This window comes from Mauremys reevesii, linkage group 3 (genome assembly GCF_016161935.1).
Source record: "Mauremys reevesii isolate NIE-2019 linkage group 3, ASM1616193v1, whole genome shotgun sequence".
Classification (NCBI taxonomy): domain Eukaryota; kingdom Metazoa; phylum Chordata; order Testudines; family Geoemydidae; genus Mauremys; species Mauremys reevesii.
In genome coordinates, this window is record NC_052625.1 from 66,759,679 (window position 1) to 66,776,113 (window position 16,435).

The window sequence follows — 16,435 nt, forward strand, 5'->3', positions numbered from 1 at the left end:
AAATTAGGACTGATTAAAATGTGCTGGGTGCTTTCCAATCTTTACTCAAACTTTTAGAACCAGGGTGATATAAAAGGCCACTAGCTTATTCTGGTGAAACCAGTCACGCTCCTTTTAGCATTTTTCACATAATTAATTTTTAATATTTTCTTACTTTGTCATTTAGCAATTGGAAGAATTCTCTACTTTGAAGTAAAACAGCCTCTAATTCAAACTGATAAACTGCATATAATCCTTGCTTTAATGAGAAGATACCTTTGTTGATCAGTTGTCTTTAAATCTGTGTTCTCTTCTTAGTATGTAATGCTTTCATACTGAAAATGTTTAAAATATCTTATAAAGGTGTATAAAATAATAATAATAGGAGATATACCTATCTCCCAGAACTGGAAGGGACCTTGAAAGGTCACTGAGTCCAGCCCCTGCCTTCACTAGCAGGACCAATTTTTGCCCCAGATCCCTAAGTGGCCCCCTCAAGACCACTGCTCAAACCACTGAGCTATCCCTCAGGAGAGAATAGTCAGTGAGTAAATTCATAGGTAGATGAGACTCAATGTATTTGTTCTCTGAACCTGCAAACAGTTAAGCAGATGCTTCAATTCTGTTCTTGAGCATCTTCATTGCTCTGTGAAAATAGGGCTACTAACATGTGAAATTATACATGTGTAACTATTTGCAGGATCAGAGCCATAGATTGTACTGTCTTTGGACCAGTTGCTGTAGGGACAAGTAGTTTTTAACTTGCTATCTGAAAAACTGAAAAGGTCAAGCTAGGAGAAGATTAAAAAAAATGCTGTATTACATCTGGGCTATCAGCATCCATCACTGCTAGGGGTTTTTTTGGGTGGCCAGTTCTCTGGTGGACTAATTGAGTGTCTTGTGACGCTTTTCAGCAAGAATGGAGTTGTTGTATAATACACTACAGCTTCCAGAAACCAGTGGTTTTGCCTTAATAATGTAACATTGTTTCAGCATGTTTCATTTATTAATATATCTAGCATTTTTCCTTTGTCAGAGATTATTTAAGAGATACTGTTTTCTTTTTTTAAGTATCAAAATGAACAATTCAACAATATCATTTATCTTTATCAAGGGAATGGATTGTCTCCTCCACATATTTCTGTGAGGATTCACAAGCATGGGGGTCAGGGAGTGTTATATATGAATATTAATACAGACTAGGAGAGGTTGTTTTTTTTTTTTAAATGCACTTCCATGGGATCAGTGGGGGATGATGTGCAACCCCCTGCCCATTCCTATTCCAACTCACCCTGTCTCCTCCTCCTTCCCCGGCACAGGTTGTGGGCTGGAAAGGGAGTTCTTCCCATTGGTCTGGGAGGTAAGGAAAGGCACATTATGTGGATTGATGGGGATATGATCTGGCCATAGAGAACATTATTACTGCCCTGATATTTTTATGTTTTGTTATTGATGAAGCTTATTCACGTGGTATGATTTGATTTCTACAACAAAATACTGCTCAGCAGTGAGATGCTTATAGATTTTCCAAGTGAAGTTGTAGAAAAATTGTATTTTATGATCTGGCCATCTGGAGCTGATGCTTGGTATTGTCAGGTTGACACAAGAACCTTTGGAGTTCTCTGGGCTCTCTTTTGAGTGCTTCTCAGCGCAAACTTGACCTTGGCATTTTTTGCTTATATGGGAACATCTTGCAGTAATCATGTTAGTCTGTTTTTCAGCCTTGGACAGAATGTTTTTACAGGGGAAAAAACAAATGGGAAGATGTTATTTCTGCTAATTATCATTAATGATAACTGATAACATTGAGACCTTGAGTCCCATGAGTAAAATCAAACACTTTAAACCTTAAAGGTTGTTTGATGTGGTTCGTAAAAGCTTTTAACTCTACACTTTTACAGTTACAGTATCATACAGGAACATGTATCATCGAATCATAGATTATTAGGGTTGGAAGGGACCTCAGGAGATCATCTAGTCCAAACCCCTGCTCAAAGCAGGACCAATCCCCAAAAGGCCCCCTCAAGGATCAAATTCAACCCTGGGTTTAGCAGGCTAATGCTCAAACCACTGAGCTATCCCTTCCATTTACAATTACTATTTAATCATTGCTACATTACACTATCTAACTCCAAGCATTTTCAGTTGGTAGTTAAACAAAACAACCCTCTTTACCGAGACGATGTTCAGCACTGAAGCATGCATTACAGCTAAAGAAGCAGCTAAAAATATACTGCTTTTTTGGTGGTTTATATAGTCATTATATACACCGCTTAATATGCAGTAGCTTTACAACCAGTGCAAAATAATAATGAAATAGCAACAAACTGCACTTTAAAATATGTTTTAGCAGACTACAGTAAATATTTAACAACTTTCAAATCCTGACTTTTGCCATTGGACTTCAGTGGTATGAGGATTCAGCTCTAAACTTATATAAAAATCTGTTCTGAATATTTCACTTTTGTCCATCATACTTTGCTTTTCAATTTGTCGCTAAAAAGCTTTTATTCCTCTTCTTTCCTATACCAGTGGGGTAATTTAAGTTTAGAAACTACCATGCCAAATCTGGCAATTCTGTTATTCAATAAGCAGCTGAATACTTATTACTTTAACTTATCCAAGCAAGCTGTAAATGCACAATGTCATTTTAATTCTGGTGGCTTTCTTAGGGTGATTTATTGAAGTCAGGATTTAAATAAAAGTATCAGAAATCATTTAGCTCTATATTTCCAACATACTGTAATGATCCTATTTCTAGAAAATTATTTGTATGTTTTGGTTATTCTGAGCAAATTTGACTGAATTATTTATTGCTTAGGGTGTGCAATAAATATTAAAAATATGCAATTTGTATTTTATTCTGGTCATGGTAACTTTGAGCGCTCTGTGGTTGGTAGCAAATAATTTCCAAAGATTACTGAAAAGAGATTGTTCCATAAGAACATTATTTTAAAAAAAATAGATGCCAACAGTTATTCATTTTTTATTTTTTTGGGGTATGTGTACCTAAATAGATGGCCAGAATTTCAGATGTCTTTGGAGTCAATGGAAATTGTTGGGTGGTCAGCTCTTTGGAAAATAAGGCTACTTATTTATCTCTGTGTGGCAATTTTATAATATATGATTTTTTCCTTAGTTGTATTTTCCCATAACTCAGTCAGTGAAGTTAGTGAACTACTTTAGTTTTTCCAATGTGGGATATTAATCTTCTGAATGTACAAACTATATTGATGTAATTGATAATGCTTAACATGTAAATAGCATTTGACATCATTAAAGCATTTTGCAAAAATCAGTTACACAGCATTTGTAACATTCTTGTGTTGTTAGTATTTACACCTACATTTCACAGACGGGGAAAATGAGTCACAGAATTCAAGTGAGTTTTTCCAAGGCTACTGTAATGGCATGCTAAACTATATTATACTGTCCAGGCTTTAGATGTCTCTGTGCATAAAACCATATTTAAGCTAACCTCAGCCATACCTGGCAGTGCCTTTAAGGATCTTATGATGAACACATCTGACAGGTATCTTGCTCAGAAGCAAGCTCCGTAGCCAGTCCATATCTGGTAACAGAACCATGACAGCTACAGAGACAGTGTCAAAAACAGAATAAGAACTCACAGTATTCCTGTGCTCTAACCACTAGGCAATGTCTCTGACAATCATGTTTTGCAGACTTAGTTAGGCAGAATGCATCAAGAGTATTTGCCTAATATGCTAATTATAATGAATCTATTCTCTAGTTCAGAATAGGGATACTGTAAAATGAATGTGAAACTATCAGGAACTGACCCAACTTCTTTAAAGTTGGGGAACTGGCACAAATTGTTCTTGAATGTTTTGTCAATATTTTCAGAATATATAATTATTGTTTCTATAATTTTAGCTATATTACAGCTCACACTGATACTGAAGGAGAATCTGAAGAAGAAAGGGGATGGATTAGTTTACCTGCAGCATCTGCAAGAACAGAAAAGGAAACAGAATTATTTAATCTTCTGCAGCAGGTGGACAGTTTGCATTGTGGTTCAGATGATGATAAAAAGGAGAGCTTCAGACTGTTACTTGAGAAAGAGGAAAAGGTACTAAGGGATAAATGTACAATTATTTTCATAGTCCTGGCTCTAGGTTCACTACTGTATGTCATCCTTTTTAACTCTGAAATATTAGAACTAAAGTACAGAAGACTAGAAGGTTTTGTACAACAATTTACATTAAAAACCAAACATTCTTTCAAAATATCACCACATCAGTATTTTTATTAGGGTAGCTGTAAAGGTTTAATTGTTTTGAACTAAATTTAAACTATATCAAGTTGCAGTTTGTTACAGCTTCTTAAGGAACAGACATGTCATGGACTTTTTTTAGGCAGTAGGAGTAGTTTTTCCAGCTCTTAAATTTGTCTATATGGCAATGTCCTATGGAATTAAATAGGGAAGAAGCCAACTGGGGGCTAAAGAAATTTAAGGAGTGTTTATAGAAATGACACTAAAACACAATAGGGAAAGATCCACTGAAGTCAATGGAGCTATGACTGTTTATATCACCTGTGGATCTGCCCCATAAAATTGAATAGAGTGATCATTAGTGTGTAGTTTTTTAAAGTGTCCTATAGAATTCTATAGGAGGGTATCATGGCACACTCACCTCTTGAGTGCCTTCTAGTGGCTGGGTGTGGTAATGCAGGCCTTTCTTGCACCTAGCTGTAGGTTGTCAGCCTCACTTGGTGGGTCTTCAGTGGCTCAGCTCTCTAGCTAAGTCTTCCAATCCATATGAATGAATGAACCCCTTCTGGGTTAACAAGGTTCCAACAGGGACTACCAGTGTGTCCTTATTAGTGTCTTCACCAATGTCTCTGGACCCTTTGAGTCTAGCCTCTTTATCGCCTTTTAGTAAAGAACCCCACCAGGACTGTTGGTCTACCCTCACCAGGGCCCTGTTTCTTGGCCCTTTAAATCTAGTCCCTTTTCTTGGGCTTTTAAACTAGCTGCATCCCTTTCCAGGGCTTAGGCCACTCCAGCACTTGCTGGTGGGGGACCCAGGTCCCTCTACTACTCCAGGTCCCAACACACAGCAGCCACTTACTGCTCCCTCCAGTTTGCTGCTGCTATTCCTTGGGCCTTTTCCCATGCAGCTCCCTTCTCTTTGCCCGTACCTCAGAGCTGAAGTTCTCAGAGCCTCTTCCTCCTCTCTGAATGCAAATACCACCAGAACCCTTCTGCTTCTCTGGAGCTTCTGTGACCAGAGAGGAGCACCCTTCCCTGCTCCTCTGGTCACAGCCAGCAACTGACCTGCTCAGGCCTTGCAGCTCCTTTTATCTGAGTCTGCTGGGCTCTGATTGGCTCCTTCCAAGTAGCCTGGCTAAGCAGGCCTATAGAACCACCTTTGCAGCTCTTTTCCTAGGGAGGGTGTAGTAGGACTGCAGGGCCTCCAGCAGGGGGCCACAAAGGCCTAGTAGACCCTGTTACAGAGGGGTATAATTCTCTATTCAATTCTAAAGGATGATTTGAAAAACCCATAGAAAGTTACAATTTTCTGGTAAATTCTCTAGGACAGGGATAGTAAATTATTGTTTGCCAAAGTTCAAATATCTTGGTCAAGGTATAGTCAGGGTCCAGACTCCAGAGAAAACAATAAAAAACCCCAATAATGATGATAAGTAAAAAGAATTTGGGGTCCGTTCAAAAATGTCTAGCAATCCAAATTTGGCCTGCGGTCTGCCTATTTACTATCCCTGCTCCAGGACTTTTCCTTTAAGATGAGCGTGACCTTTCAGCACTTGTGCTCCCATTGAAATCACTGGGAGTTTTAGCTGCAGTAATTAATACAGTGCTCACTCTTCATACATTTCTTCTGTTTAGACAGATATTTGTGCTTTTGGTAGTGTCCCTCATATAAGTAAGTGTAGAAAATAGCAGTCAGACTGGTAGATATGATACTGTCAGTGGATGATGAGATTTTTATTTCATGCACAAAGAAAACATCCTAATTGATTACTGCATGATATTTTTATAATGGATTACCTTTTTATTTGTAATAACGAACAGTTATAGAAAGTCCTTTTGTAAAGAAAACAAAGAAAAAACCTGAACAAACCTGATACATGTGTTCCAGCTAAGTGTCCTAATATTTATCTTTTTTTCCTAGAGGAAAAATTCATCTATCTTGTTCTCCAAACATAATAAACATAGTGTGGCAGGAATAAATATAGCCAAAGATTCACCATCTTTCAATGAGGGGAATGAGGGGAGAGAATAAATATGCTGTTAAATTATTTTAACTTTTGTTCAAGGAAACTATATAAAATTACATTTACATTTTAGTCAATTTAATGGTCTAATATAGCTGCTTTTTCCTTCTCCTTTCAGTATGGAAACCATCAGGGGTTTCTTTGGAGACTTGCACGAGCTTATGGAGATATGTTTGAGATGACTACAGATGTTGAAGAAAAGAAGAAATATGTTGCTGATGGTAGGGGGGCAAAAAACTGGCTAGATAAAAATGACACCTGATTACTGTAGAAAGGCTCATACTGTGAACTTTTAGTGGCACTTTTCCCTGAAATGTCATAGTCCAAGCAGTTTGTAATCTGGTTTTATAAGGATAGCATTTAGACTGTGATGAAAATGTTTTGCATGATAAAACTGCCACGTGTTTTGGCATCAAGCACTTAGTTTCGCTCTACTCAGAAGAGGTCCAGGACTGGATTAGAAGGGTTTTTGCCAGTCAGGATTGGCTCCAGTCAGTGCTTTTAATTCTTAAATGTGAGCCAGACTGACACAGAACTAAAATAAAAAAAATCTTCAGCCTGATGACATCTAAATAAATGCCAAAGCAAAGGTGGGGGTCCAGGGTTTCCTTCCCCCCTCCGAGGCCCCACAGTTTAGTAACCCCGTCTCAGGTGAGGAGGGCTGAATATGACTCTTTTGGGAACCTGGGAATACTGAGGACTAGAAGCAGTACTAAAGAGTGAAAAGCAGAATATGCTGCATCCACTGCACCTAGCCTGTGTATCCAGCATCTCCTCCTGGATGTCCTGTTGTTAGCTTAATCTCAAACTGGTCAAACCTGAATTCCTGATTTTTCCCTCTCACTACCTCCTTTTTTCCTCTGCAACTTTCCAAAGTACCACCATCTTGGCCATCACTCAGGCTCATAACTGGGAGGTTCGTCATTTGCTTTCTCTCTCTGGTCCTGCACATTTAAGCTGAATCTAAATCCTGCTACCTCTTCCTCTTCAGTATCTCTAGCATCTTCAGAGTAGCAGCCGTGTTAGTCTGTATCCGCAAAAAAAACAGGAGTACTTGTGGCACCTTAAAGACTAACAAATTTATTTCAGCATGAGCTTTCGTGAGCTGCAGCTCACTTCTTCGAATGCATAGAATGGAACACACAGACAGGGGATATTTATACATACAGAGAACATGAAAAGGTGGAAGTATGCATACCAACAGGCAGAGTCTAACCAATTGAGATGAGCTATCGTTAGCAGGAGGAAAAAAAACTTTTTGAAGTGATAATTAAGATGGCCCATAGAAGGTGTGAGGAGAACTTAACATAGGGAAATAGATTCAATTGGTGTAATGACCCAACCATTCCCAGTCTTTGTTTAGGCCACAGTTAATAGTATCTAGTTTGCATATTAATTGTTGGTATGCATACTTCCACCTTTTCATGTTCTCTGTATGTATAAATATCCCCTGTCTGTGTGTTCCATTCTATGCATCCGAAGAAGTGAGCTGCAGCTCACGAAAGCTCATGCTAAAATAAATTTGTTAGTCTTTAAGGTGCCACAAGTACTCCTGTTTTTTTTTCTAGCATCTTCCTTTCTCAATGAGAAACTCTCACCCAGGCCGTCTTGATCTTGACTACTGCAAAATTCTTCTCTCTTGCTTCTCTGATATCCCCATTGCCCCCTCCCTGTCCGTACAACACACTGCCACTAAAATAATCCTCTTTGCCCATCTCTTTGATTACATCACTCCATCTGCACCTCATCCATTGGCTCCCCCTCCTCTACTGCATCAAATTTAACTTGTCCTTACTGCCTTCAGAGCCCTACATAGTCCTGCCTCTCCTTACTTATCTCTTTGTCTTGTTCTGAGTTTTCATTAACCCACTCTGTTCCTCCAGGGATTCCAGCCTGGACCACTCATTTGACAGCTTCTCTCACACACACCTCTCCGTGCCTTCTTTCATGCTACCCTTACACATGCTGTGTCCTTCCTGAGCTGCTCTGCAGGGTACCTACTCTGTCTGCCATCACATCTCTTGTGAAGACTCATCTCTGTCTTGATTCCTATAAGAAACTTGCTAACTGACATTGTCTTGCTTCACAACTAACTTGGATATAATTTATATGCACGGTATGTGTTTAATATTAACACAAGTATATCTTTGTTACTCCCTTCTCCTTACTCACTGTCCATTTGTTTACATGTCTGTCTGTACAGTGAGCTCCTTCGGGCAGGGATGTTCCCTTCTTTGTTTGGAAAGTGCCCAGCACACTAGAGCTACCAAAATAAATAATAAAATAATAATAAAACTAGACTTTGAGCTCATATAATTTGCTGCTGCTTGTGATTAATTTTAGCACTTGTTGATGAGAGATGATGAGAAGCAATGGTGGTATGTGAAGTGGGTCAGAGGTATTCCTGTGATCAGCGGTGTTGTGTCACAGCCTGTTCAGATATTTATCCTGCAATGGCTGGGTGTTCTGAGTTCTGAAGTCTCTTGCAGTATTTTTTTTTTATTTTTAGTTTGGGAAGAGGCTCAGAGAGAACTGTTTCTAAAGTGGACTTGGCACAGTAACTTATTTTTAATTCCAGCTGGACAGAGGATTGTTTGCTTTACCTCTTGTTTTTATAGTTATTTTTAATAATAATAAAAAGTGTGGCTTAATTGGTTACAGCTAAGGCTTTAGAAACAGCAATCTCATCATCTGAACTCCTACTCAAAATGTGAATTTGGCCAAGTCACTTAATTTCTTCATTCCTGAGTCAAAAGCAGAACCATCACTGAAAACCAGTTGGTTGCATCTGAATTGAACTATCCTAAGTAAACAAAAATATAAAAAATACATTTTTGTATGTATTGTGAATCCATAATGTTACAATATCCCTCTCAGTGTTTAAATGGAAAATCAGATTGGTTTCTTTTATATCTAAAATATATTATCTCACAATGTAGTTCCTGGCCTAATCTAAGATGGAGAGATGCTTTAGTATAACTTTTTCTTTTACAGGAAAAATTGTAGCTGAAAAAGCTATTCAGGTGGATACTATGTGCGCTGATAGCCACCAATGGTAAGTTTGAATAATGGAGAAATATTGTTTGTATTGTGGTTTTCTGCAAAGTCAGAAAGATGAAATTGTCTATAAACAATGTCCACAACAAGTCCTATAAGAGTTACAGGCTTCATATTTTATCATTGCAGATTATTGGTTGGATATCAGTTTTGTAAATTAGCTGTTTATAACTTCATATGGTTTTATTTATCCAGCATAATGCAGTTACATCTAATAATTACATTAAAATATTTTGAGAAAAGCTTGCTATGGTACATGAAACCTCAGTTTTTGGTGAAACAAGGCACTAAACAATTTTCCAGAAAGTATGACGAAATGCAGGAATGAGTATTTGATTACACCAGTATTTCATAATGTTCATACAAACTACAATTTTCCATTTTCTTTCTTTTCCTAAACTATTCAAAATAGTTGTTTGACATGATTTTCTTTTTGATGTTATTTCTCTTATCTAATTCAATTGCACCCATCCAAAGCACTAGATGAATTTACAATCTGTAGCAATGAAAGTTAAACAAGAAAGGCCACATTCTGATACATACTGAGTAGTATATTTCGTGCAAGTATTCCCTCTGGAATCCAGAGTGTTAGACAGGTGCATTGTAATAATAAATGAACAATATATTCATAGAAATACTTTAGGAATAGCTAATTATAAAAAAAAGACAAAACAAAAAGTAAACAATGTAATGGAACAGAGAGACAAATGGAAAATAATGGCTTATGTGAACATTTGGAGATATGGGTGTATCCGGATACTAATTTCTACATTTTATCATATTGTTTACTGAAATGCTGTTAGTTTGGGACCTCAAGATATTGGCCCAATGTCCATCCAAAATTGAAAATCCTCCCACATCCCTAGAATTAAGACTTTTACATCACTCTTCCAAAATTAATTCCTCCTCCACACAATAAGAAAGAAACTGGGAGCGTAGTTAATGACTTGCAGCATTAATTGGAGGCCAACAAATTTGGTTCTGGTGGACTGATAGTGAAAGGAAGTTCCAAAATCATGTCTTCAGACCCCTGTTATTTAAACAAGAGAATTATTTGCTGCAGCACTTCAGCTAATCTCCTTATATATTGTGAGGAGTAGGTGATTTATGAGGTATTTAGGCCTTTACTGGTTTACTCCAATAACATAAATTACACCTGGAAATGAGTTGGCGGCCAGTGCAACAGATCATACAGATCAAATGTGATGTGCTCCCTGTGCGGAACATTACATAGCAAATGGACCACAGCTTTCTACACTAGAACTATTTTTAGTGTCTTACATTTGAAAATTAATATTTTTTTTTCCTGTAGCTTGATGTAAAAATTAGGATCATGAACAAAATGGCACATGAAAAGTTGGTCCTAGAGTTGGGCAAAATTTAGAATTTCTTTTGCATGAGAAATTCCAACATTTCAAAATTGTCCCAAGTTGACATAAAAAGTCAAAATTTCCTGAAAAAATAAGCTTCTAAAAATTTAGTTTTGGTGATATCAAAATGACCTCATTAAAGCACTTTGTTTCAGTAAGGTCAAAGCACCTTGTGTTGACTTTTATATTCTACAATAATTTTAAAGTAATATAATATAGTTGAAACAAATTGTTTTTACCTTATTAAAATAAAGCGCTTATCAAAGTCTATATGTTCCCATGAAATGTTTCAAGTTTGGCAGGTCAGTATTTCTGATAGAAACATATTCCATCAAAAAAAATTCTGCTAGCTTTAGCTGGTGTTTCCTCAGTGCTGCTATTTTATTTATTAATTGTTTACTTCTTTTCTCCTTCAAGTAAACAATTACAAATAAACAAGTAAACAAAAACAAATGAAAGTTTTGTTGCTGTTTCTTTCATTCTAGGGTTAGTTTATTCATTATTTGCTAATTATTGCATCGGTTTAGTCTGTCTGCTGCTCTGCTGAGATCTGCACTTTATTGTGTTGTCCCTGCACAGGGATTCCTGAGAGAGTTGCTATGCTTTTAAAATGGTGTATGTCCCCCTTCTTTGATGTTAATCTCACCTCTCCTTGATCCAACTCAGCTTTCTGGCTGTGGGCCATTAAAGTGGTATAGTATGGAAGGAGAGTTTAGTCTGTGCTAGAGGACATTACCCCTTGAGGCTTTTAATTTATCCTCTCCTCCTTGCTGACTTTGTCGTAGTTTAGAAGTAAAATACTGTAATGACAGGCTCTGCTAGCAGGGGAAAATAAATACAAAAGTAAGGAAAGAAAAGGAGTCCCAAAATTAGACTGATCAAAAAAATTGTTCTAGAGGTTGAAGTGTGGAAGGAAATCCCATGTTTCTTAAGATGTGGTGTCTTGTTGCAGAAAAAAATTATATATGTTCTACAGTTTCATCCTTGTATTTCTGTCCTGAGTAAGTTTGGACTTTTCTTTTACCATGCAGCCAGAGGTACGGGGGCTTTCCAAAAGTATAATGGCATTATATGTTTCATTAGTTTGGAATGATCAAGTGCTCAGCATTGGTGGCAATTTTTAAGGATTAATATGGTATAGACTGTAAAGTCGTTTATAATCCCACTTTGTTTATGAAGAATATTGTAATATTTGATATTCCCCTGATTAGTACTGGATAAGGGTCATCTCTAATTCACTTTGCAAATGTGATATAGATGGGCTGCAATAATATAAGCAATAATATTATAGTATAATTCCTAGCAGGCAGCTAAGTCTACTTATCTGCTTTGATTAAGGCCATGTTTACACTTGCGCTTATGTCGGCAAAGTTTTTGTTGCTCCAGGGTGTGAAAAAAACACCCTCCTGAGCGACATAAATTTTGCCATCATAAGCGCTCATGTGCACAGCGCTATGTTGGTGGAAGATGCTCTCCCGCTGACATTGCTACCGCTGCTCATTGAGCTGGTTTTATTGTGTTGACCGGAGAGGTCTCTCGTGGCTACACAAGTGCTACTGTAAGTTGAGATGTGGCCTTAGTTTGTACAGTTCTTTCTCGTCCCCTTTCATCCTTAATTACACAGACGCTTGTAATCTAATAATATGGGGAGGGGGAAATGAAATTTAATTAAACAACTCTGAATTGTACATCAAATTGTTATTCCTTTTTGTGGAAGAAAATTTGTTTTATAAGTTGGCGCTAATGTTTCCCTGGATTTTATTCTGTTTGTCTATTGGGAACATAAAATATATCTGTCTCAGAGGATTAGGATAATAGGCTTCTTTGAAAGCTTTTCTCAGAAGCTTATCTCTAATAATTAGGAGCTCTAATTAGAACATAAATAAATTTCTATATGTACAAGCCAAGGAAGTTCAGCAACCGTGAAGTATAATTGATTGAGGGGAAATTGCTAATTCTGGCCTTCTTTTCCCACCCATACAGATTTTTTAGATTTATTTGACCTGGTAACCATATTCTATATATTACATGTCAACTTGGTGACTTCATTTAGTCTGTTAGAAAAGTTCTATGATATGAGAACAAGTGATGGGCTTTCTGAGCAAAGACAAATATGCCCTTTAACAGAGAAATACTTTCATGTCTACCTGTCTCTATACTTAAAAGTTTTTTAGTGTAGCATGTTGGTTAGGAGTATGAAAAAAAGCACACACTCTCCTACTAACATAGCTGTGCTGGCAAAAGCCCTATTGTATTACGGTATATCAGTTAAAAAGTCCTATTGCCAGTATATCTTTTTTAGTTTGCGGAACTGGTATAACTTATTTATTTGGGCAGAAGTACTCTTTTGCTGGTATAAGCAATGTCTTCATTAGGAGGGTTTGCTGGTATAGCTAAGGTCGTTTTTTAACTACTTTCCATATCTACCTCCACAAAAATGCCTGGAATAGGGCCAACTGCCTGTCCGTGTTTAGTTGTGTGATTTGTCAGTGCAATAGATAATCTTTTAGGCAAAAAGATATTACCAGAGCTTTCTGTGTTTTTATCAGCAGCTTGCCAGGTACTCAATATTCATCTTCAAATTAAATTTATCAGTGGGATAAATATAGAAAGTACTCACCAAAGCATCTTTTATCAATCAGTCAGCCTTGGCAATCAATCTTTTTGCAGCTGCTGCTAAATCTCAAAATTAATAGATGCATCCAGACTTCAGCTGCTGAGTGTTCATGCTTTATTTTATGGTTCCTGGATAGATCATGAAGCCTTTAGATTGTTTGATTAGAGATATTTTAATCTGCTACTTTCAAGAAAACTGTTGACAATGAAAATCAAAACTGTAATTTTTGTCTGTCTAATCAGTCCAGTCCCCTGTGAAGAGGAATTAGAACTATAGTAAGATTTTAGTAAAAGATGTAAATGTTGACGATGCCTTCATATGCAATGATACCTTGCAGCATTTTAATTTGTGGAACTTGTTGCTTGTTTGTGATTGTTTTATGACTAGGAGCCCTACCAAATTCACTGTTCATTTTGGTCAATTTCATGGCCAGGGGGTATAAAATTAGTCAACTTCACGGTTTCAGATGTTTAGATCTGAAATGTCACTGTGTTGTAACCATGGGGGTCCTGACCCAACAGGCGGCCAGGGTTGGGGGGGATCACAAGGCTATTGTAACAGGGTCATAGGATTGCCACCCTTATTTCTGCCTTGCTGCTGGCCAGGGTGCCGCCTTCAGGGCTGGGCAGCTAGAGAGGAAGTCTGCTGGCCAGACGCACAGCTTTAAAGCCAGCTCCACTGCCAACAGCAGCTCAGAAGTGATGGTCGGAGGTATGTGGGGTTGGTTACCATATGGTTTTCCTGGCAGTCTCCCGCCCAAGTGGGGGGCTGACAGCTGGAGCAGCAGCATCCGTGGGTGTCATAGGTCTCACCCCCACTTAGAGCTGTTGGGTTCCAATGTGGGGACCTGCACTGGTTTCCCTCTAAACTAAAATCCTAGTTTAGATCTAGTAAAAGCTGCCACCACTCAATCAAGTATGTGGATTGAGACACAGTCCTTCCCCAAAATCCTAGGGGATTCCAAGAGCCCCAAATCCATGGAGTTCTTACACCCAGGAGAAATAAACCATTCCCCCCTGCTTCCTCCCCCCTCCCTTTTCCTAGGATAGACACCGGGATTTAACTACAGAGGGATACCTCCCCCTCCCCTTTCCCTGAGAATCCACCCAAAGAAAGATCAACCAAGTCCTTAATAGAAAAGAATTTATTAAAGAATAAAAAGAAAAGTCACTGTCTCTGTAACCAAATTGGAACAATATACAGGGTCTAAACTTATCAATCTCTGGAGAGAATTCCCCCTCCCCCTTTCTCAGTAAAAGCAATATCAGCAAACAGGAATAAAGAATTTCCTTTAGCAAACACACAATTGCAAATATAGAAAGCAATTCAAAAGACTAATCCGCCTTTCTAATTAATACTCACTATTAAATAGTAGAAACTACTCCAGGAGAACTTGGAGACATGACTGACCTCTCTTAGATCCAAAGAGAGCTCTGAGCAAACAAGGAACACAGACAAAGGCTTCCCTCCACAGAGATTTGAAATTATCCTGTTCCTTGATTGGTCCTCTGGTCAGGTGTTTCTCAGGTTACTGAGCTTGTTAACCCTTTCCAGGGAAAAGAGACCTTAACCCTGATCTGTTTATTTATGACAGCGGGTGTGCGTGTGTGCGTGTGTGTGTGTGACAGCTGGAGCCGCAGCTTCCCTGCAAAGTCTTCTCCACTTTTTCCTCTTTACGCTGTTCATAGGCCACTGCTCAATCCACTGTACTCACTTTTTGGATGAGGAAGGTTGGTTACGAGCTCTGCAAAGAGCAGAAAGATTTCGAAATACATTCTGTTTTGACTGACATTTGTTTACACAGAAAGTTTTCTATACTTAACATGGCCGATGTATATGTTAGCCACAAAACTAACTTAATGCCGCAGTTAATTATTTATATTAGTTTATAGGATGTCGCTGATTACAGAAAGTCTGAGAGCACATACATACAATTGGTTCCTGGCCAATGGGGCTGCGGCAGCCGGCACTTGTGGCAGGAGCAGCGGAGCCCCTGTCCTGTCCCTTTTTAGCCTAGGAACTGCAGGAACACTGGAGGTGGGTAGGAAGCCCCTGCCAGCCCTACCATTCCCCCACCCCCGGGGTTCCAGGCCACCTCCCCCAGCACCTGTGGTGCCCTGGACTGTCTCCCCACCCAGAACACCCACGCCCCCCAGACTAAGTTTTAGTCACGGGGGTATTTTTAGTAAAAGTCATGGACAGGTCATGGGCCCATGAATTTCTGTTTACGGCCCATGACCTGTCCATGACTTCTACTAGAAATACCTGTGACTAAAATGTAGCTTTGATAAACCGTGGTCTCCTTCTTGGTGAAGGGAAATGGTGAATCATGGGAGATAGAGCCCAGCTTATAGAGGAAAATTGGGGTATGAGGCACCTTCTGCAGCAGGGTCCTTTGATTAGTGGCACTCTGGTGGAAATTCTGCAGCAATTCACATAGGTGAATGGGACATAGTTTGGGATTGCGGCATAAACACACCAGTTGGATGTTTCTGCTAAAATGATCAGTAAGGAAATAATGACAGTTAAATTATCATAGTTAGGTTTCAGAGCTAACACTCAGTTGAGATTAACTGAGCTATTCACGCCTCTGAGAACTATTGTTTCACACTGTGCAGATTCATGAAGATATGACTATTGATTTAAGCTCTCTTAATATTGTCAGAGTTATCTCTGCAGCCATACGACATAAAAACAAATATTTTAAAAATTAAAGTTTAGTTTCTAGGGGACAGTTCTGCTACAAATTCCATGGCCACAGAAATGCAGACAGCCCATAATATTCTGTTAATGTTGTTTTGGGTACAGCAAATTAATCTGCATTGAACACTAGTCTAAAATGATGTGTCTTTGGATTCCTCTTTGTGTGTTGCTGTGTCCTTTACAATGTTGTACTATATGAAAATTCTCCAATTAATTTGCATTCATGTGGGTATTTTTTAAAACTGTTGGTTTTTTTCCAGTGTGTTTGCTTATGTTAGCTGCACATGTGTCTGCTGGACCTGATATTTCCATGGAGCTCAGCTTTATTACTTTTATGAGATCTTACAAGAAAAACTAATGTTCCTGCCAGCCTGGATTAACCAGTGTGTTCTCTCTGCACTTGCATGGGGCCCCTATCTCACGGGGGCCATCTGATGACCGGGGGTGGGAT

At 38.5% G+C, this 16,435-nt stretch overlaps 1 protein-coding gene across 4 annotated transcripts in view; it reads left to right on the plus strand.

Annotated features, from left to right (window-relative positions):
* RMDN2 (regulator of microtubule dynamics 2) overlaps positions 1–16,435 on the plus strand; it is a 61,900-nt gene that overhangs the window by 7,707 nt on the left and 37,758 nt on the right. For all 4 annotated transcript variants that reach the window (XM_039528631.1, XM_039528630.1, XM_039528628.1 and 1 more), the window contains 3 exons: positions 3,874–4,069; positions 6,356–6,458; positions 9,232–9,292. In XM_039528631.1, coding sequence (XP_039384565.1) covers positions 3,874–4,069; positions 6,356–6,458; positions 9,232–9,292 — 360 coding nt within the window. The remainder of the gene's footprint in view (positions 1–3,873; positions 4,070–6,355; positions 6,459–9,231; positions 9,293–16,435) is intronic.